This window comes from Grampus griseus (assembly GCF_964374135.1).
Source record: "Grampus griseus genome assembly, chromosome: 3".
NCBI lineage: Eukaryota > Metazoa > Chordata > Mammalia > Artiodactyla > Delphinidae > Grampus > Grampus griseus.
In genome coordinates, this window is record NC_139019.1 from 21,708,362 (window position 1) to 21,732,448 (window position 24,087).

The 24,087-nt window shown below is 37.1% G+C and overlaps 1 protein-coding gene across 1 annotated transcript; it reads right to left on the reverse strand.

Annotated features, from left to right (window-relative positions):
• Positions 1-19,966: 19,966 nt before the first annotated feature.
• On the reverse strand, positions 19,967-23,205 carry LOC309820444 (eukaryotic translation initiation factor 4B-like). Its single transcript, XM_082651211.1, has one exon. The coding sequence runs from the start codon at positions 23,184-23,186 to the stop codon at positions 21,360-21,362; it is 1,827 nt and encodes a 608-aa protein (XP_082507337.1). The 5' UTR covers positions 23,187-23,205; the 3' UTR covers positions 19,967-21,359.
• Positions 23,206-24,087: the final 882 nt, after the last annotated feature.

Consider the following 24,087-nt stretch of genomic DNA (forward strand, 5'->3'; position numbering starts at 1 on the left):
GACTCATTTCCTTGTAGAGGGCTATCAATTTTACCTTCTCTTTCTCATCCTCTTTGCTCTTTGAGAGTGGTTAGAAGTGAAAAGGGATTGTGCTAAATCAGGTCAAACCTACAGCTGAGAAAATCACTGATTTGTTATTTTCCTAACCAGATCTCTGTCTCAGGCCATGCCAGTGCTCTTCTCTGTATTAATATTTCTGACCATGAATGCAAAACCTCTCACCTATCAGAAGCTCAGTGTCATATTTACTTGACAAATTCTCTTATCCTAAGCATTGCCATAAAGTTGGTACTACAGTACTCATGCTCAAATAGTCCACCCAGATTGCTGCAATGCTGTATTACCTGAAAACCCAACAAACTGTAATGACTGAGCTGCTTTAATCAAAGCAGCAGGGTCAAGAGTTGCTTTTTTTTGGTCCTTGGATATAAGACAATTTTGCCTAAGCTCAGTATGATATAGTCACCAAGATCAAATATCTTTCATCCTTGGAAGAATGGACTTCATAAAATATCTAGTTTCTGATTAGTCATCACTTCAGAGATGATAATGCCCTCAACATGTTCATATCTCCAGTGGTTTATCTAGACTCGTGCAGCCACTCATTATGCTCCTCCCATTATACATCCTCCCTCCTCAGGATATGATTTAGTTATTTTAATAACTCACCTCTAAAATGCCCAATGATGATGCCTTTTGAAAAAAGCAAACAAGCAAGCTTCTCTAAAAATTACATTTGAGTTAAATCTGAGAAGAAATCTTAATAAAAGCATATCAAGGAACTTATACAGTTGGGTAAAATTTGAGTTATTCCTTGATTATAGGAGTAGACTTATTGTTAACCATAACAAATAAAGAGAGTTGAAGTATTTTTTTTTTTGTTAAGTGGAAGATAGGCATGCTTAAAAGTATAACAAAAATGAAAGTACTTCGTGTTAATATTTAAGGTTAATATTCATTTTTTTCTTTTTCTAACCATTTTTTTAAAATTGAAGTATAGTTAATTTACAATGTTGTGTTAGTTTCAGGTGTACAGCAAAGTTATTCAGCCATATATATATATATATATATATATATATAACTTTTTAGATTCTTTTCCATTATAGGTTATTACAAGATATTAAATACAGTTCCCTGTGCTATATAGTAGGTCCTTATTTTTTATTTTATATATAGTAGTGTGCATATATTAATCCCAAACTCCTAATTAAAAAGAATTCTGAATCAAGGTAATAGTAAAAATTGTTTTTACTGATTTTATAATTGTTTTACAGTGTGTAAATACTCATATAACTAAAAATAATAATCAGTTTTCTATTATTTGATCCCCAGGGCAGTAAGAAACAAATACTGTAAGGAAAGTGTCAACAATGTTAACTCTTCCATAAATCTAGGTCATCCAAGATTTAAAGTACTGTAGGGAAAAGCCACTACAAAATATATTTAAAGGCTCAAGGGGAACAAATCCCAAGGGTTAATTCCCACCAGGAAGAATAAAAATTTGCGATGGGTTCTGGGAAGTCCAATTATAGGAACAGACAACAAGAGATTTTCAGCCAATTTGAAACTAATTCAGTATGTTCTGGAGGGAAAAGGCAGTTGCACAGATAACATCAGCTTGAAGCTGAAAGTTGTAACCTTAGGAGAGACACTAACAAATGGGCTTATAGTTTGAGCTCCAAGGAAAGAAAGAGGATAGTGATAAAGAGAGAAACAAAGAAAGGGACAAAATTATATTCTGTCATGCTCACACTCTACAGCTAATACAATAAGTTGGAAATACTTGGATAATTCAAGGAACACATGATATATTTTGATTAAGAGGCAGTAAAAAATAAGGGCATAGAAAAGAATTGTAGGAATATGGCAAAAGCATAAAATCAGTAAAGTAAGATGGTATATATCCCAAAAGAATAAAATAAACGTCTGCTAGTCAGTGTTACAGCAGTCCATTGTTCATTTTTGTCTTTGTTCAAATGCCCTGTTTTGTGTTTCTCTTCTATATATCCTTTTACTAAAATTGATCCGGATATGTGATTGTAGACATACACGTTCCAAACTAATATGTGATAACATACATAACAATATTTTATAATATGTTTAAAAAGAAATAAGAAAAGTTACACCAGAGCATATATTTCCCCAAAAGTGGGACATGTAGAAAAATACTGAGATTTTTACATTTACAGTATAATATTGTCAGGTTCAGACAACTTCAACTATTCCAAACATGCTTTAAATAATATCAATATTATGACAGAAAATAACACTATTTTTATTCTTTTAAATTGAAGAACATTTTACTTTTTCAACCTGCAAAAAAGAAAGTTTCATAAGGTTTATTCTGATACACTTTTCTGCTATTCTAGTCTATGAGTAAGTACATACCAAAGTTTCCAATCTTTTATTCCTGATCTATTGTTTCACTGTTTTTTTAAAAAGTATAAATTTACTAGTATTCATGGAAAGCTCTAATACCTAGAAAAATCTTTAAAATTTTGTAAGATACACTTATGTAAATTAATATTTTCCTTGATCTAAAAATATATTGTTATTGGAAATGTTCACCTGCTTGAAAAACTTAAAAGTTTCTGCTTTTTCAAAGAAGTTATGACATGTTATATTTTCTGAGGAGTCACAGTATTCATAATCTGTTATTATTATAATAAAATGGTTTTATAATTATTAATAATATTTTTCACATTCAATATATATTTTAAATGTCCTGGCTCCCATGCCAACAAGGCTATATCATTTATTAAAAGTGGATTTTTATGAATTATAACATAAAATAAGTAAAATAATATTTATTAACAGGAGCAGAGAAAAATCACAGTTCAGTTTTCATGCCCCTGTCATGTAGAAAGTCCAGGGCAAGGTAACCTTCCTTACCATGTTACCCTTCTGAATGTATTACACTAGACAGTGATTAGAGAGTCTCATGTTGTTAGCTACTTTAAAGCAGAAACTTCTTAGAGTTAACCTCTGCTGCCTAGTATAGGAAGTTGTATTAGTTATTGGTAATTGTTTGTTGAGATAATAAAATAATGGGAATTTCCAGTGTCTGATGCAATAATTAGCTTGGATTTTCACCTTTATATGATGAAATATCAAAAATCTGTGCTTCAAGGAAGTTACATTCCCACATAGGTTGTAGAAAAACATTGGGAATTATTGCTTCTTTATTAAATGAGAAAATCCAGATAATGTGCAATATCATAAATTAAACTGAACCTCAGCAATCTGAAGTGACAAGGAAAAAACTGAATTCCAAAATGACAGGTGCCTCAGAGGAGAGATGAAACATCTGGACTGCTTCATCTTTGGTAGAGCATTGGTGGGGGGGGGGGTAGCAAAATCAGTTAAGGAGAAACCAGCTAAAATTTTAATAAAGCCCTAAAGGTAAAGTATAATCACCTTAGGGCGGTGGTTCTCAATCTAGGGGAATTGTGCCCTTCGGGGACATTTGGCAATGTCTGTACACATTTTTGGTTGTCACAACTGTTGTAGGTGTTGTGGACACACCCTAAGGTCATTCCCAATGATCTACACCCTCATGTTATCACCTCCCACTTGCCCTTGGTGTGGGTGCAACTTTTGTCTCCTTTTTAACCAACAGTATGGCAAAGGTGAAGGGGTATCACTCCAGTGGCTGTGTTTCATCACATAAGACTACATCTTGGCCATGGAGTGAGGGTCTCTCTCTCTCTCTCCCCCCCTCCCTCGCTCTCTCACTGGCACTAAAGAAGCAAGTTGCTATGATGTGAACAACATATAGAGAGGGCCACATGGCAGGAAACTATAGGTTGTGTCTAAAAACTGAGGGTCTCAGTCTTACAACTGCAAGAAGCTGAATCTGTCAAATATCCATGTGAGCTTGGAAGAGAAGCCAAGCACCAGATGAAAACACAGCCCAGCCACATCTTGATTGCAGCCTTGTGAAACTCTGAGCAGAGGACCCAGCTAAGCCAGGTCTAGACTTTGGACCCAAAGAAACTGTGAGGTAGTAAATGTGCATGTTATTTTAAGCCTCTGCATTTGTGATGATTTGTTATGCAGTAATAGAAAAGTAATACAGAGTACTACTGGCATCTAGTGGGTAGAGATCAGGGACTTTGTCAGACATCCTAAAATGCACAGGAAGGCCCCCTACAACAAAGAACTGTTTGGCTCACTTGACAGTAATATGCAGATTTAGAAAATGTGGGCCAAGATAGGGGACCAAAGATAATCCCTGTCCCACAGCACCAACTCTGCCTTGGAGATGTACCCATAGTGGGAGGTGATGGCCTGTGACTATGGAAACAACTTCCCCTGTACCATTCTCTTATGTGAGTCAAAAATCTTCAGTTGATGGGAAAGGAGCAGCAAAAACCCCCTCCCCTATGTAGCCATGAAAAATCCTTTGTTTCAGGGGGAGGGGCAGAAACAAAATATATCTGCTGCTGTAAGAGATGTAGGAAATAATCCTCCCCCCAGGATCCAGGCACTGCTTTGGGAATAGCTTATAGTGAGAGAGAGAGGCACAAAACCCTTGGGCTCAAAATTCTGTGCCAATTCAAAGGAGAAGTCTTATAACACTGGGAAGGGACAGAAAACTCTTTCCTTCCCAAAACCCACCACACAAAGCAGGCAGAGTTTGGCTGCTGACAGGGAGATACAGGAATGGTAAGAAGGAAACATCCACAGGCCAAGGTTCTTAGAACCTGCCTAAGATTGAAGTTTGTGGTAGGGGAAATAACAGGCCCCCAGTGGTATCCACATCATAATTCCGGGAACCAGTGAATATGTTACCTTACTGGCAAAAGGAACCTTGCACATGTAATTAAGGATCTTTTGATGGGAAGAGTATCACTGTGAGCTTAATGTAATGGTAAGTCTTTTTACAAGGGAGGTAGGAAGGTTGAAGCAGAGAAGGCAGTGTGATGATGGAAGCTGAGTCAGTGAAGAGCCTCTGAGTCAGTGAAGAGCCTCTGAGGCAGGAATGCAGATGGCCTCTAGATGCTGACAAAAGCAGTCTTTAGTCTTTCCTAAAGACTCCAGAAAGAACTAGCCCTGATGACACACCATGCCATTAGTTCAGTAATATGAAGTTTAAACTCGGACACACCAGGATTGTAATAAAAATGTGTGTTGTTTTAAGGCACTAAGTTTGTGATAATGTGTTACATTAGCAACAGGAAATTAATATAAGTTTGGACCAGAAGAACGAAGAAAACCCACCCCCTCATTGTGACACAAGTTCTGCTCATCAGCCTTAGAAGGCTACTAAAGCAGAGGGATGAGGGCAAGAATAGGAGAAAGATCTTTTCTATGACAAAAGTGCTTCAAACAGTGATGAGAGCTGAGGCTGTAGAAGGAACAATTAGTAAAACACTCTGGCACCCCAAATACTACACTAAGCCTAAGGTAACAACAGGAAGTTAATGAGTATTAAGATTCCTACATCCTTGCATATCTAAACATCTTTTTCTGCATCCCTTGACTGAGGGTATGATAGTTAGGTTGTGGTTCTTTTAATCTAGTAACCCACAGATATTATTTGGGAGGTTCTAAATCTCTGTTTTGTAGATAATAATTCTACATTTTAGTGACATATTCCTTCTCTTTTCAGGCCTGTAAGGCTTGATGTGGACCCAATTCTAATCAAATTTACCCAGACTTCTCTACTGGTCTACAAAGGCTGAAAAGGTGGCAGAACTCAATATCTTTGGAATCCATAGATCTTCATAATCCTTATTCTGTTCCCAGGTTTGTAACTTGCCACAAGAGAAAAACAGAATCAAGAATGTCTTTCTTCTTCAAGATTCCAAAAGAGCCCAGGGCTCCCTCATTTCCTCCTAATCATACTTATTGCTTTGTCCAGAATAGATGTAGTTGTTCTTTGAATCTGGAAAATTAGAATGGTGGGGATAAAATCCAGCCCCTATCTTCCCAGAAGCTGCTCTTCATAAAAACACTAATTTATTTTGTTTTACTTATATGACTAATACACAAATATATCATAGAAGTTTTTATTTTAAGAAGAAAAGTAAGTCTGTAAGGATTGTGTATGCATTTATCTCTCCCTTCCTTCACTAAAGAGCTAATTAAAATGTCAGTAAAATAACTAAATGTTCTCAACAGAAATTTAAGAAGACAGTAGTAGATAAAAGGGTTCAACAAATCTTTAGAAGATAGTAAGCAATTGTACCTGAATTAACAGAGAGGAAGTGGCAGCATAAACCCTCCAGAAGGAAATGCTAATAGAAACAAGTCACAGGCAAATCAAAACCAAAACAGTAGCAAGCCATGAGTGAGTGACCATCAAACCCCCTTGGGAGTTTCAGGTTTTTGAGATTATCTACGGCAGAGTGCTAAAAACAGGGACATTGATTCAAATTTATTTTAGAAAATGATCATCACTGCAGTCATCATCACATGATTCTCTTCTCTCCCTAACACTTATACCCCAAAACATAATATAATATATAGAATTTTTATACTCCTTTTTGTTTATGTGTGGTTTTTTTTTAATGGGAGATATTATGACTTTGTTGAAGCAGAGCAAAGGATGAGGATGAGTCAATCGATATAAAACATTGATAACATGAGGAGGATAACATGAGGGTTGGCTTTCTGATCTGTCTGAAGAGTCGTTGACTCTTCCCTAGCCCAAATCTCAGATCCATGCAAAATGCAAATAGATGCTGGTTTCTCCTTTTGCACAAAGGAAGTATCTGTGAAAAAAACAACTTGATTATATTAATAGATACATATGCAGACAGTTATATTGTTGGAAACTTTCTCCTCAAAAAGTTTTCACCATACTGTTTTGATAAATTGTGCTAGTTTATAATCCCCCAACATACATGCACATCTACAATCACACAACCAGATTTCAATCAGAAACTTAATGCTTCACTGTTAAATATTTGTGTACTGGACAATAAAGTTTCCATTTGAAGAAATTTCTGACATGAAAGCCAAAATAAAAATGAATAAAGTAACAGAAGAAACAAATATGCCAATAAAAATAAATAGGTGAATAAACAAACAAAAAAGAATATGTATTTTTTGGTAGACTGTAGAATTAATTGCTTCCACAAAGCAAGAAAAGCATGTTTTTGAAAGAAACAGCAAGTAATAAAGAATGTCCCTAGAAACTAAATATATCAAAGTAGAAAAAGAAGGTTGAAATAAATTGGGTAATTTTCTAGAACAGTGGTCTGTAAATTCTGGTTTTTCTCTAAAGAGGCAACTAGTAAATATTTTAGGCTTTGCAGACCATACAATATCTGTGACCACTACTCAACTCTGCAATTTTAGAGGGAAAGCACCCATGGAAAATATTTAAACAAATGAGTAGGAGGCTGTGCTCCAGTAAAATTTTATAAAAACAGGCAGCAGACTGGAATTGGAATTGGTATTACTGACCCTGTCATAGAGAGGAGAATTTTTAAAAAGAAAATGACGGAAAAAGAAAGCCAAAATTGGAGCTCAAACCCTGATATCTTATATGTAACTAAAAAAAATTCGAGAAAGAAAATAGCAAAAGCCAAGAGGAGATTACCAAAAAAAATAACAGAATTCACTAGAATTAAAACCCACGTCTCAAGATTAGAAAGAAAATTCAAAGTGGACTCGTGAAATATTAAGCAGAAGTAAAAACAAAAAAGCATTAATTCTACATGCCAAAATGTAATGTTTGAAATATGTTCAAACTAAATAAAAAATAACATCTACAAAATATTATGTACTTTATAGTACTGCATATATAATATATATATATGTATGTACATTCAATACTTACTCCTTGAATTAAAAAAAAATTCCACTCACATATTTTCATATTCAGTTCTATTTTATCCTGTATTAATACTTTTTTTGATAATTTGTCTCCCATAATTTTACTCACGTATTTTTAAACATCCTGTGTTTATTTTGTTTTTATATATCCCTTTCAATATTATAAAGACAACATTTTTCAAGTTAGAAATATATGTGGAATTTCTCTTTCCTGTTAATGAGAAAGAAATGTTTTCACATATGCTGTAACTTATTGATATCTAATACTGATACATAATTACTACTTATTTTATGCTTCTGATTCATCTGTCTTTGGAAACTTTTATATTGTTTGATATTACATATTTCTGTTTTTAATGGATTATTTTAAAGTATTTAACCAACATATTTTAGGACAAGAAGTGTTTAGTAAACAAAATCTCTTTCTTTTCATTATTGAGTTAAAATATTTTTTAATGTTGAAATTAATCTTTCCACATCAATATTCATATTGAAATAATCTTGTATTTATTTTCAAATTTTAATGTGATATAATACTCTACCATAAGTATTGAGAATACCTATAAATTCTACGAAGTAATCAGATATTAGTAAGGTAAAAATAGGACTATTTTGAGAGACAAAATTATCCTTCTGAAGTGAGTGGAAAGCAAAAACATTTAAATATTTACTTTTTTCCTGTGAATTTTATAAACATCTTTATATTATATAAATTTTAAATTAATATTTCCCTTTAATACTGAATGTTTCATATATTTTGAAAAGAAATTCTTTTTTCATGTATTCATTTTTCTAGACTCAATGTAAAATTTCTTTAAAGTTTTAAAGACACTAAATCATCTGGCAAAAAGAAATCTCTCTGGGAAATTGATCTTTGAATTTATTGTTATATATTAGCTTATCTTGCCATTTTTCTTCATTTGTTTTGTTGATTTTCTTGTTAATTTGTAAGTAAAACAGCTTTCATTTTTCAGTTTTCACTATTGATATAATTTAGTGCAACTTTTTGTGCAGAAAATGAAAACTAGAGACCAAAGTAATAGAATGGGTTAACTTTTATCACACACCTGATCAGTATATGAATCTACATTTCTTGGCACACCGTCAACTTTTTCCATAGCATCATGTTGCCTCTTTCAGATGTTATTTATTTATTTATTTTTAAATTTTTATTGGAGTATAGTTGCTTTACAATGTTGTGTTAGTTTCTGCTGTACAGCAAAGTGAATCAGCTACAAGTATACATATATCCCCTCTTTTTTGGATTTCCTTCTCATTTCAGTCACCAAAGAGCACTGAGTAGAGTTCCCTGTGCTATTCAGTAGGTTCTCATTAGTTATCAATTTTATACATAGTGTCAGTAGTGTATATATGTCAACCCCAATCTCCCAGTTCATCCCACGCCACCCCCCCCCACTTTCCCCCACCACTACCCCCTTATCCCTTGGTATCCATACGTCTGTTCTCTACATCTGTGTCTCTATTTCTAAATTAGGTCATTTGTAGAGATGTGTATGGACCTAGAGACTGTCATACAGAGTGAAGTAAGTCAGAAAGAGAAAAACAAATATCGTATATTAATGCATATATGTGGAATCTGAAAAAATTGGTATAGATCTTATTTACAAAGCAGATGTAATTTAGAATTTTATTTTTTTAATTATAATGAAATCATTTTAGAAGTTAAAATTTCTTTTACCTAACATATTTTTAGGTTCTCTAATCCGTAATGAAGTACCTATTTAATGGTTATTCTATCTCTAGTTAACCGGATATTCTTTGGATTTATAGAAAATACACATGATCCGTAAACTTCAATGTTGTATCAATAGATGGAGAAAGTGAGCTTTAATTGAGAAGAAAATGTGTAGCAGAATGGTATGGAAAGGTAGAATGGGCCACTTGTGATTTTATAAAACAGGAAATCATTCTATAAGTACATTTTCCCAGAAACACTTTTTAAAAAAACAATTTGGTTATTTATAGTGAGTGTTTAACAGAATCATTCTGTGAGAACATGAACTGTTGATATTATTTATAGTCATTCTGGCTATTCATGCTGTCTTATAATTAGCTTCTACATGGGTTTAAAATTGTTGCAATAGTTGAACTGGAAGTAGGAGTTCACTGAGTCCTTTATGATAATCAGAAAGCCTAATACATAATCCAAATTATAGGATGATGACATCATTGAGATAAAAATTAATCACTATTAAAGATACATAATGATAATTCTGATTAGAAAACAAACGTGCCCACTAAAATTTTTGAGATGCTGCTTTATCTCCATTAAAGTATACTTGCATTTGAGTGGGAGTGTTTTTGTTTATGGGGGAATTTAAATGATGAAATAGTCACTTGGGTTTGTGTTGTTTACAGTGTGAATAACTGTTAATAATTCAAGCAATTTAATCTCAATATCTATAATTTTATGATCAATCGTAAATCCATTATCACTTAATCAAATCTGATTCTATGTATTGTAACAATTAAAATTTAAATGCTATTAATTTCTTTAATGCAATTGCTATTTTCAGAGGTCTCTTTTTAATACTGATATAAAGCATCACTTGGAGTTTGTATATGGGGAGAGTTTTGAATTCTATTTTGAGAAAAATAAGTCAAGTGAGATTGTATAATAGGTTGTGGTGATATTTTGACTAAGGAAATGCATTCGTTTTTTGGCTCAAATTATCTGGAAAAGGAAGGCTCTTTGAATCTTACATATGTTTGTATATTTAGAGAACTGAGAGGCATTCTGCTCTTACTTATCAAGCCTATTCACCTTTCTCCATAGGAGTAAAAACAAACAGCTCACGAATCCATAAATACATGTTAGCTCAAGCGCAAAAAAATAGCATTAAAATAGTGATTACTATGCATGCATATTCGTATTTTCTAATGGATAAAAGCTGTACCAATTTATGTAGGTGAAGTCAAAATGGTTAAGAGTGGAAGCAAAATTAGATTAAAGTTATCACAGAAATGTCCTAAAGATGAATTAGTAATATAAAAAATATAATGAGTCAATGAATTTATTTCGGATTACATAGGTAAATGTGATAGAGAAAAAAATTCCATTTGGTTAACCTCTTCTTTCTCTAATTATGTATCACAATGGTATGTTTAAATTTAGAGGACATATATATGTAAATGTAAATTATATAACATGTAATATTCTGTAGGTAATATAGTATCCATGTATATTATAAATATAATTTTAATACACTTTGACATTCAGTAGGACTGATACAGGAGGCTTAGAAATGCAGTCAGCAGAGTAGCCCTTCTTAATCTTGAGCAGCAAAGGAGAGTGTAAAGAATGGAACTGATCTCCAACAGTCCCAGGACTAGTATATCAGGTGTTGCCTTCATCCTTATTGTCCAACATGACGGACAGATCCAACCATTAGAGCCTCATTCCAGGAAACAGGATAGATTGAAGGAGTGGGCTGGGGATTTCCATTACTTCCACCTACTTTGATTAAGGTAAATGAACAGACAAACACACACATACACACACACAGAGTTTCTCAGTCTTAAGCATAATAATATTTTGGTTCAGGTAATTCCTTTTTCATGAATAGATATAGACATAGATATATTACATATGTTGCATATATTTTTATTAAAAATGGAAAGATGAGTAAAATTTTAATATCAATAATCTTGGGTAGTAGAGAATTACATTTTTTTCTTTAAAGCTTCTATTTGTTCTCATTTGTAATTAATACTGAATATGTATTACTTTTATAATTAGTTTAATAACTTATGGATGGATTTTTATGGTTATATATACTTATTCATAATGCTTGAATGTTTTTCTGTATTACTATCAGAATGGTATAAGATGAGAACTTTAATTTTACTATTGTTTTATTATGGTGGTACAAAATCAAATTTTCCACTAATAAAGGCAAATTTAAAAAATCATACTGGTGAAGAATATTTCCACATCAGTGTTAACATTTTTATTGAAGCATATACACACACAACAAGAAATGAGTTACATTGAATAAAAGATGCCCACACGTGTATTGCAACATTCAAAATTAAACTACGAATATTTAATATTACTAAGAAAATATAGATTATTTCTATGCATAGATAACTTTTTGTATTATCTTGCATTGCCTGTATTACTTTCAATCCAAATTGATTGTATTAAATAATATATCTTTTAGATGAATATTGCAAAGCAGTGTTTATTTTCCTAACTTCAACACCAGGACCATTTACTTCACTGTGTTATTGGAAAGACTAAAATTCAATATGAATAGTCAAAAATTAAATTAAAAATTAGAAATATTTTACTACCCAAAAGAGTAATTTATAAATATCTTCAATTCAACTTAGATTATGAAACAATATTCAGCATCCAATGTCAGTGAAAAATAAGTACATTCACTGCAATTTCTTTTTATTGGGAAGATCTATCCAACACTTGAAGAGTGTTTACTCTATGCCCTAGGCACTGTTCTTAGTGTTTTCATTTATTAACTCCTTTAGTTCAAAACCACTCTAAGAAGTAGGACTATTCTTATCTCCATTTTACAATGGGGAAACCTATGGCATAAGAAGTAAATTAGTAAATGAAGCAGGCGGGACTTGAGAACACGTGGTATTTTTCTAGACTTGGAATTTTCAACAACTGCACTTGGATTTTATGGTATGTTAATATTTAAAAAGTGTTTCCAATGTAGCTCCAGTTTTTTTTTTCTTTCTTTAATTGGAGTATAATTGCTTTACAATGGTGTGTTAGTTTCTGCTTTATAACAAAGTGAATCAGTTATACATATACATATGTTCCCATATATCTTCCCTCTTGCATCTCCCTCCCTCCCACCCTCCCTATCCCACCCTTCTAGGTGAGCACAAAGCACCAAGCTGATCTCCCTGTGCTATGCGGCTGCTTCTCACTAGCTATCTATTTTACATTTGGTAGTGTACATTTTTTTTTCTTAGATTCCATATATATGTCTTAGCATACGGTATTTGTCTTTCTTTTTCTGACTTACTTCACTCAGTGTGACAGACTCTAGGTCCATCCACCTCACTACAAATAACTCAATTTCGTTTCTTTTTATGGCTAAGTAATATTCCATTGTATATATGTGCCACATCTTCTTTATCCATTCATCCGATGATGGACACTTAGGTTGCTTCCATGTCCTGGCTATTGTAAATAGAGCTGCAATGAACATTTTGGTACATGACTCTTTTTGAATTATGGTTTTCTCAGGGTATAGGCCCAATAGTGGAATTGCTGGGTCATATGGTAGTTCTATTTGTAGTTTTTTAAGGAAGATCCATACTGTTCTCCATAGTGGCTGTACCAATTCACATTCCCACCAGCAGTGCAAGAGTGTTCCCTTTTCTCCACACCCTCTCCAGCATTTATTGTTTCTAGATTTTTTGATGATGGCCATTCTGGCTGGTGTGAGATGATATCTCATTGTACTTTTGACTTGCATTTCTCTAATGATTAATGATGTTGAGCATTCTTTCATGTGTTTGTTGGCAATCCATTTATCTTCTTTGGATAAATGTCTATTTAGGTCTTCTGCCCATTTTTGGATTGGGTTGTTTGTTTTTTTGTTATTGAGCTGCATGAGCTGCTTGTAAATTTTGGAGATTAATCCTTTGTCAGTTGCTTCATTTGCAAATATTTTCTCCCATTCTGAGGGTTGTCTTTTGGTCTTATTTATGGTTTCCTTTGCTGTGCAAAAGCTTTGAAGTTTCATTAGGTCCCATTTGTTTATTTTTGTTTTTATTTCCATTTCTCTAGGAGGTGGGTCAAAAAGGATCTTGCTGGGGCTTCCCTGGTGGTGCAGTGGTTGAGAGTCCGCCTGCCGATGCAGGGGACACGGGTTTGTGCCCCGGTCCGGGAGAATCCCACATGCCGTGGAGCGGCTGGGCCCGTGAGCCATGGCCGCTGGGCCTACGCGTCCAGAGCCTGTGCTCCACAACGGGAGAGGCTGTGGCAATGAGAGGCCCGCGTACCGCAAAAAAAAAAAAAAAGATTCTTGCTGTGATTTATGTCATAGAGTGTTCTGCCTATGTTTTCCTCTAAGAGTTTGCCAGTTTCTGGCCTTACATTTAGGTCTTTAATCCATTTTGAGCTTATTTTTGTGTATGGTATTAGGGAGTGTTATAATCTCATACTTTTACATGTACCTGTCCAGTTTTCCCAGCACCACTTATTGAAGAGGCTGTCCTTTCTCTACTGTACATTCCTGCCTCCTTTATCAAAGATAAGGTGACCATATGTGCGTGGGTTTATTTCTGGACTTTCTATCCGGTTCCATTGATCTATATTTCTGTTTTATTGCCAGTACCGTACTGTCTTGATTACTGTAGCTTTGTAGTATAGTCTGAAGTCAGGGAGCCGTATTCCTCCAACTCATTATGCTTTCTCAAGATTGCTTTGGCTATTCGGGGTCTTTTGTATTTCCATACAAATTGTGAAATTTTTTGTTCTAGCTCTGTGAAAAATGCCATTGGTAGTTTGATAGGGATTGCATTGAATCTGTAGATTGCTTTGGGTAGTAGAGTCATTTTCACAATGTTCATTCTTCCAATCCAAGGACATGGTATATCTCTCCATCTATTTGTATCATCTTTACTTTCTTTCATCAGTATCTTATAATTTTCTGCATACAGGTCTTTTGTCTGTTAGGTAGGTTTATTCCTAGATATTTTATTCTTTTTGTTGCAGTAGTAAATGGGAGAGTTTTCTTAATTTCACTTTCAGATTTTTTATCATTAGTGTATAGGAATGCCAGAGATTTCTGTGCATTAATTTTGTATCCAGTTACTTTACCAAATTCATTGAATAGCTCTAGTAGTGTTCTGGTGGCATCTTTAGGATTCTCTATGTATAGTATCATGTCATCTGCAAACAGTGACAGCTTTACTTCTACTTTTCCAATTTGGATTCCTTTTATTTCCTTTTCTTCTCTGATTTCTGTGGCTAAAACTTCCAAAACTATGATGAATAATAGTGGTTAGAGTGGGCAACCTGTCTTGTTCCTGCTTTTAGTGGAAATGGTTTCAGTTTTTCACCATTGAGGACGATGTTGGCTATGGGTTTGTCATATACGGCCTTTATTATGCTGAGGTTCTTAAGGTAGGATTGTATTGCTATAAACTTCCCTCTTAGAACTGCTTTTGCTGCATCCCATAGGTTTTGGGTCGTCATGTCTCCATTGTCATTTGTTTCTAGGTATTTTTTGATTTCCTCTTTGATTTCTTCAGTGATCACTTCGTTATTAAATAGTGTATTGTTTAGCCTCCATGTGTTTGTATTTTTTACAGATCTTTTCCTGTAATTGGTATATAGTCTCATAGCATTGTGATCGGAAAAGATACTTGATACAATTCCAATTTTCTTAAATTTACCAAGGCTTGATTTGTGATATGATCTATCCTGGAGAATGTTCCATGAGCACTTGAGAAAAATGTATATTCTGTTGTTTTTGGATGGAATGTCCAATAAATATCAATTAAGTCTATCTTGTTTAATATATCATTTAAAGCTTGTGTTTCCTTATTTATTTTCATTTTGGATGATCTGTCCATTGGTGAAAGTGGGGTGTTAAAGTCCCCTATTATGAATGTGTTACTGTCAATTTCCCCTTTTATGGCTGTTAGTATTTGCCTTCTGTATTGAGGTGCTCCTATGTTAGGTGCATTAATATTTACAATTGTTATATCTTCTTCTTGGATCGATCCCTTGATCATTATGTAGTGTCCTTTTTTGTCTCTTGTAATAGTCTTTGTTTTAAAGTCTGTTTTGTCTGATATGAGAATTGCTACTCCAGCTTTCTTTTGATTTCGTTTTGCATGGAATATCTTTTCCATCCCCTCACTTTCTGTCTGTATGTGTCCCTAGGTCTGAAGTGGGTCTCTTGTAGACAGCATATATATGGGTCTTGTTTTTGTATCCATTCAGCCAGTCTGTGTCTTTTGGTGGGAGCATTTAATCCATTTACATTTAAGGTAATTATCGATATGTATATTCCTATTCCCATATTCTTAATTGTTTTGGGTTTGTATTGTAGGTCTTTTCCTTCTCTTGTGTTTCCTGTGTAGAGAAGTTCCCTTAGCATTTGTTGTAAAGCTGGTTTGGTGGTGCTGAACGCTCTCAGCTTTTCCTTGTCTGTAAAGGTTTTAATTTCTCCATCAAATCTGAATGATACCCTTGCAGGGTAGAGTAATCTTGGTTGTAGGTTTTTCTCCTTCATCACTTTAAATATGTCCTGCCACTCCCTTCTGGCTTGCAGAGTTTCTGCTGAAAGATCAGCTGTTAACCTTATGGGGATTCCCTTGTGTGTTATTTGTTGTTTTTCCCTTGCTGCTTTTAATATGTTTTCTTTCTATTTAATTTTTGATAGTTTGATTAATATGTGTCTTGGCTTGTTTCTCCTTGGATTTATGCTGTATGGGACTCTCTGTGCTTCCTGGACTTGATTAACTATTTCCTTTCCCATATTAGGGAAGTTTTCAACTATAATCTCTTCAAATATGTTCTCAGTCCCTTTCTTTTTCCCTTCTTCTGGGGCCCCTATAATTCGAATGTTGGTGCATTTAATGTTGTCCCAGAGGTCTCTGAGACTGTCCTCAGTTCTTTTCATTCTTTTTTCTTTATTCTGCTCTGCAGTAGTTATTTCCACTATTTTATCTACCAGGTCACTTATCCATTCTTCTGCCTCAGTGTTTCTGCTATTGATCCCTTCTAGAGTATTTTTAATTTCATCTATTTTGTTGTTCATCGTTGCTTGTTTCCTCTTTAGTTCTCCTAGGTCCTTGTTAAATGTTTCTCGCATTTTCTCTATTCTGTTTCCAAGATTTTGAATCATCTTTACTATCATTATTCTGAATTCTTTTTCAGGTAGACTGCCTATTTCCTCTTCATTTGTTAGGACTGGTGAGTTTTTATCTTGCTCCTTCATCTGCTGTGTGTTTTTCTGTCTTCTCATTTTGCTTATCTTACTGTGTTTGCAGTCTCCTTTTTGCAGGTTGCACGTTCGTAGTTCCCGTTTTTTTTGGTGTCTGTCCCCAGTGGCTAAAGTTGGTTCAGTGGGTTGTGTAGGCTTCCTGGTGGAGGGGACTAGTGCCTGTGCTCTGGTGGATGAGGCTGGCTCTTGTTTTTCTGGTGGGTAGGTCCACATCTGGTGGTGTGTTTTGGGGTGTCTGTGGCCTTATTATGATTTTTAGGCAGCCTCTTTGCTAATGGGTGGTGTTGTGTTCCTGTCTTACTAGTTGTTTGGCATATTGTGTCCAGCACTGTAGCTTGCTGGTCGTTCAGTGAAGTCTGGTGTTGGTGTTGAGATGCAGATCTCTTGGAGATTTTCGCCATTTGATATTACGTGGAGCTGGGAGGTCTCTTGTGGATCAGTGTCCTGAAGTTGGCTCTCCATGTCAGAGGCACAGCACTGACTCCTGGCTGCAGCACCAAGAGCCTTTCATCCACACGGGGCTCAGAATAAAAGGGAGAAAAAGTAGAAAGAAAGAAAGAGGATAAAATAAAATAAAATAAAGAAAAAATAAAATAAAGTTATTAAAATAAAAAATATTAAGAAAAAAAATTTTTTTAAGTAAAAAACAAACAACCAAAAAAATGGACAGACAGAGCCGTAGGACAAATGGTGAAAGCAGAGCTATACAGACAAAGTCTCACACAGAAGCATACACATACACACAAAAAGAGGAAAAAGGTAAAAAATAATATATCTTGCTCTCAAAGTCTACTTCCTCAATTTGGGATGATCCGTTGTTTATTCAGGTATTCCACAGATGCAAGGTACATCAAGTTGATTGTGGAGATTTAATCTGCTGCTCCTGAGGCTGCTGGGAGAGATTTCCCTTTCTCTTCTTTGTTCACACAGCTCCCGGGGTTCAGCTTTGGATTTGGCCCCGCCTCTGCGTGTAGGTCGCCGCAGGGCATCTGTTCTTCCCTCAGACAGGACGGGGTTAAAGGAGCTGCTGATTATGGGGCTCTGGCTCACTCAGGCCGGGGGGAGGGCGGGGCACGGAGTGCGGGGTGAACCTGCGGCGGCAGACGCCGGCGTGATGTTGCACCAGCCTGAGGCGCGCTGTGCGTTCTCCTGGAGAAGTTGTCCCTGGATCACGGGACCCTGGCAGTGGCAGGCTGCACAGACTCCTGGGAGGGGAGGTGTGGTGTGGATAGTGACTTGTGCTCGCACACAGGCTTCTTGGTGGTGGCAGCAGCAGCCTTAGCGTCTCATGCCTGTCTCTGGGGTCCGCGCTTTTATTGCGCCTGTTTCTGGAGCTCCTTTAAGCAGTGCTCTTAATCCCCTCTCCTCGTGCACCAGGAAACAAAGAGGGAAGAAAAAGTCTCTTGCCTCTTCGGCAGCTCCAGACTTTTCCCGGACCCCCTCCCGGCTAGCCGTGGTGCACTAAGCCCCTGCAGGCTGTGTTCACGCCGACAACCCCAGTCCTCTCCCGGCGCTCCGACCGAACCCCGAGCCTCAGCTCCCAGACCCCACCCTCCCCGGCGGGTGAGCAGACAAGCCTCTCGGGCTGGTGAGTGCTGGTCTGCCCCGATCCTCTGTGCGGGAATCTCCCCGCTTTGCCCTCCGCACCCCTGTTGCTGTGCTCTCCTCCGCCGTTCTGAAGCTTTCCGCCTGCACCACCCGCAGTCTCCGCCCGCGAAGGGGCTTCCTAGTGTGTGGAAACCTTTCCTCCTTCACGGCTCCCTCCCACTGGTGCAGGTGCCGTCCCTATTCTTTTGTCTCTGTTTTTTCTCTTTTCTTTTGCCCTACCCACGTACGTGGGGAGTTTCTTGCCTTTTGGGTGGTCTGAGGTCTTATGTCAGCATTCAGTAGGTGTTCTGTAGGCGTTGTTCCATGTGTAGATGTATTTCTGATGTATCTGTGGGGAGGAAGGTGACCTCAGCGTCTTACTCTTCCGCCATCTTACCCCCCTCCCATGTAGCTCCAGTTTTAAAAATAATAAATTCAAAGAACTTTTAGATACTCATAATGTTGTATTTATTTAATCTGATACTAAGGTATTCAGTATGTCATTATTCTTTTGCCTTTGGCAAAATATCGAAGTATAAGAATCTATCTTTGAAAATTAGCTTTATAAATAATTAAAGAAATTTTGGACCTTTCATATTTAACATCAGCTTTTGATCCAAGTTCTATGTTCTTACACTTGCCTCTGTCTGTCTTCCCACATAGCCTGTACCTTGCTTCCTGTACCTTTCCTGATTACTTAGTTCTCATGTCATGTGTTGCCTACACATGTGTTTGAAATCCCAGAATCTAGCCATATCATCCCCCAGTGTTTTATGTTTTAATTGATCCATTTTTCTGGGCTAACTCATAGAGCTAACAGATTCTAGTGGTGTTCTTGGTTAAGCTTGACTCTTAGAGCCTCAGTGACCTGAATATTTGACTGTTTTGGAAGATACTGGGCCTAATGATATGCACCATGCCTATTCATATGAGTTGTAACTCGGAGTTTACATGTGTAGTACTTTGACATAAATGAATTGCTACTCAATTTAAACTATTACTTTTTTTTTTTTTTAAAGTGAACTTTAAAGATCAGATTTATTTGGAGAAAACAAAAAACCCCACAACCTAAAGGATGGGATTTTACATCTCAAGACATCTCCCAGGTATTAAGTCTACAGATTACAAATCATTTTCATAGAAGATATTTTTGTACAAATTTTACATGTATTGAGGAGCGGGTCATAAATCCCTGTTTGTTTTAACAGGGTGGCAGGGTAGAGGAATGGGGGAAAAAACAGCTTTTTTGGACACATCTATTTGGAAGCAGACATGAAGAGGGCAAACCCTACTTTTTCATCATCTATAGCAAATGGTTAAAAAAAAATACCCTCCCAACCTTGGGTATCTCTAAAAGCCACTTCCTAGCTACTACCCACTCCAAGCCAATTATTTAAAGTTACTTCACTTGGTATGTCTTTTATGTCCACTGGGTAAATGATTCATTATGCTCACTGCTGCAGCACTCATAAACCAACACCCCTGCACGGCTGTAAAGGGTCTAACCTAGGACTGATGCGAGAAGAGACCAAGGTGTCTTTTCTCTGCAGGTACCAATATTGCCTGTAAGGACACCATCTGTTGAGCTGACAGTACCAAGGTGCACATAAAAGCAGGCAAGTAAAGCTAGTGTGTTGCAAGAGAAGCCAGGATCTTGTGAAATTGTTCTTCTCCATTATCATTTATTCTCTGAAGGGGATGCTAAAAAAACAGAACCAAAAAAAAACACACATTGGTCTAGGCCACATTATAAATCCAAACATTGGTGTGGATTTCACTTGGAGAGAAGGAAACTTTTGTTTTTTAAAAAGCCCCTCAAACCCCAATCAAGGTTGTAAGAAAGGCTCCCAATTTAACCACCCTCGCTCACCATCTAAGACTGGTAATTCTTTTCTGAGGTGTAAAAGGGGTCAAAGCATCAGGAGCACGAATGGCTGGAGGGAAGGAGTGTCAAAACATGAAGGAGGCAAGATTTGCTTGAGAAAAAGCAGTGATGATTCCTCATTGGACAGCTCCCAGGGGCTCTTAGAGAATGCTTAGGAGGTCAAGTATGTGACTTAAGCAGAAGCTGCCTGTAGGAAGGTTAACAGGAAAGATGAACATAAGATGATGACAAGAGTCTAAATTTTTAAAGCTCCAAGATTTCAACAGAATGTGGATATATTTGAACTTTCAGAAGGGATAGGGTTTAAGAAAGGGTGAAACCAGGACACATAAAAGACCTGGGAATTCCCACAACCCCTAAGTGCTTCCTGCTCCAGGAGGTAAACGATTATGTGTTTACTGGAGGTCATACCATTTTCCCTGTTACTGGTGCAAAATAATTCATCAAATCCCCAAGCTTCTTTTCAAATCACGATTTCCCCATTTACTTTGGTCACCAAACAGTCCTATTCTTCAGTGGCCTGTAGACTCACTCCCACCTACCCCCCTGGGGGGCACAAATGAAGGAACTCCCCCTTAGGCTGGCCCCAGTAACTCAGAATTAAATAAGAGGTGGGGCTGGCAGCCTCCTGGAGACTAAAACAACATAAGAGACTAAACCTACCTTGCCAAGAATGGAGAGTTTATTCAGATACTGTTTGCTAATTCATGTATGCCACAACGGGATAAGAATTAAAGGTAGAAACCTCACACTCTTCCTTATACCTGCCTACTGCCCAACTAGATTCCAGACACTGCATCACTATCACTGCCATCTTGCTAAACGGAGGCCCCTAGGCACTAATCACACAGGCAACTGCACGTGTCATAAAAATGCACCACAACTTTAAACTTACAGCATTAAAAGCTGTACGTCTCTCTCTGGCTACATTGGTGATTCTCCAGTTAGTTCAATATTTTAAAGACTGCAGCAGCATGCAAAAGAATTTCATTTTGTTTCTTTTTTTAAAATAAAAAAAGTTAAGAAAGGTATCCAGGAGATGGTGGGTTTTATTTTATCTTGTCTGGATAGAGGTTTGATTTGCTCTCGAAATGTTCCCGGGTGGTGAGAGACTAGGAGAAAGCACAGAATGCAGAGGTCTATTCGGTGTAATCTTCTCCCTCATTTTCATCTTCACCATCAACGGCAAGAGCAGCATACTTGCTTTCAGAACTGAACTTAGAGGCTGGATCTTCAGCTTTCTTTGGCTCAGGTGCAGATCTGGAGTCTTGATCCTTTTTGCCATCTTTCCTATCTGACTCCTTCCAGAGGTCTTTGTTCCCTCCATCTCCTGGACCACGGCTGGAATTTCCACTTTGGCCTTTTGGGGCACTCACCCCATCTACTTTATTTTCATCTGCTTTCCTTACTGGTCCTTCCTCAGATGGTTGAGCTGGAACTACTTTCCCTCCACCACTTGTAGGGGACTGCTGCTCTGTGTCTGAGCTCTGAGATCGAGCAGGAGGGTTAGAACTTCGCTTCACCCAAGCATTCTCCTTTGGTGGAGGGGCTGGCATTACCTTTAGAGGCTGTTCAGGTTTGGGAGGCTTAGAAGTTGGAGACTGACAGTCTTCCTCTTTATTGGGTGTTTCATTTTCTAGAGACTTCTCACTCTCTCTCCTTCGTGCATTTCTGCCAGATGTGGATGAGGTCCCCGTTTGTGATGACTCACTTCCTGTCCTCGATCGTTCCTGAGTTTCTTCACTTCGCCAGCTTGGGTGTCTCTCCCGAGGCCGTCGTTCTAGTTTTGGCTCATCCAGCTGACGCTGCAGTTTCTCCTGTTCCTGTAGCCGCTCTTCTACTTCTCGTTCTCTAGCAGCTGTGTCAACAGGCTTTGCCCCTCCAAAGATAGAGGCTGCTCGACTGGACTGGGATGTGCTAGCAGAGGAATCATCTTCCTTAGGAGTACTCCGAGGCTTTAGGTTCAGTTTGGGTCTTTGGGGGGGACCTCTATCATCTCGCCTATAATCATCCCGAGAGTAATCGTCTCTGGAGCTCCATGACCGGTCATCTCGTCTTTCGTATCTGTCTTCATAGCGGTCCCCGCCTCCTCTGTAGTCATCATCCCTACGGTACCCACTACCAAATGCTCTTCTGCCACTGCCTATCCTGGAATCGTAGCCTCTATCATAGTCTCTGCTGCCTCGGTCATCATAGCGATCTCGGCCCCCGTATCGATCCATGTCCCGGCGTGGGCCATCACGGTAACTGTCCCGATACCCATCACGATATCGGTCTGAATCGTAACGATCTCGATACTTGTCTCCAAAGCTATCATCACCTCTTCTAGGTGGGTAGTCATCAAAGCTGTCTGTAGCAGGACGGGCCCTCCAGTCTGTATCTGTTTTGTCAGAATCCCGATTTCTATCGCGGCCAAAAGAACGATCATCCCTGTCTTTATCCTGTGCTTGATCAGCAACGTCCACTCGAATTCTCCTGTTACCTAGAGACTCTTCATTGAGGCTCAGGGCAGTGAACAAGGAATCCAGGTCCTCAAACTCAGCATAACCAAAACCTTTCAGCCTCTCAGGATTGCTGGGTTCACGTGGTAAACGCACTGCACTGATATTTAATCCTCTAAAGAATTCCTTAATGGAGTCTTCTGTCACATCATAGGGCAGGTTCCCTAGAAAAGCAGTGTAGGGTGGTGATTTGGGAAGACGGCTCCGGTCGATATTGGGTTCCCGAGCAGCCCGTGGAGCAGTGGGCAGGATGGAACGGTCAATTGGAGGTGCCCTATACACGTCATCATCATTACTATGCCAAGTGGTTGAAACATCTCCTTCTAGGTCATCTGTTTCATCAGCCCAGCTGACTGGTTTGGGGACATAGGTGCTTCCTCCACCAGTCCCTCCATCCTCAGCCAGGAAGTCTGTTAGGGAGATAGTCTTCCCCTTCTTATTCTTCTTTTTTGCTGAGGCCGCCATGTTGGGAGAGGGAGAGAGAACGCAAAAGCTAAACTATTACTTTTAACTAACTCAATTTTTAATCCCTTGTCAATGTGAAAAACAAGTAACTTTCTCCTATGGCCTAGCTTCTAGTCATAGACCCTCTTAACTGTAACTTTCTTTATGATACTGCAACCTATTATTGCCATAAGTATTATTATCAAGTTAAAGAATCCCCTTGTATTTCTAGCTGGCTCAAAAAACTTATAAATATGTTTTGATTTTTTGTCAGTTACTTTTTGTGCATTGCTCAAGACAATGATCATGTGATTTATCTCCTGTCCTCTGTTATTATGGTGAATTTTAATTGATTAATCAACATGAGCTCCTGAAATGAATGCATCTAGATAGTGGTGTATTATCTTTGGCTATACTGCTGATTCACTTTATTAATATTTTGTAATTGGCCTGTAACATTCATGTCAAGATGACCTTATAATTAGAGGTAAAGAATATTTCCTCATTTTCTAATTTCAAGGGGTTTAGTAAGGTAAATACCATTATTTTTTCCTTACACGTTTAATAGAATTTACTGGTGAAACTATTATGCTGTCAGTTTTCTTTGTGGGAAAGCTTTCAGTACTAACTTAATATATATAAAACACTTTACATTTTCTTATTTGAGATCTGTCTTAATAATTTCTATTTTTCCAGAATATGTTCCATTCCAGCTAAAATTTTCAAATATATTTCCCAAAGTTTGTCCAATGAAGTATCATTTTATTTTTGATGTTGAGGATCTATAGACCTGTTCTTTCTCTTAATTTATGACAGTAATCCTGAATTCCTCCTATAATTTTTTCCATTAAATTTTAATCTGTTTAATCAATGATTTGTTATGTTTTTAATTATTTGAAGAAAATCCTTTCTTATTTTCTAT

Bases quoted from the DNA above. Each gene is read 5' to 3' on its own strand.
- LOC309820444 (XM_082651211.1), bottom strand. From the start codon at position 23,186: ATGGCGGCCTCAGCAAAAAAGAAGAATAAGAAGGGGAAGACTATCTCC.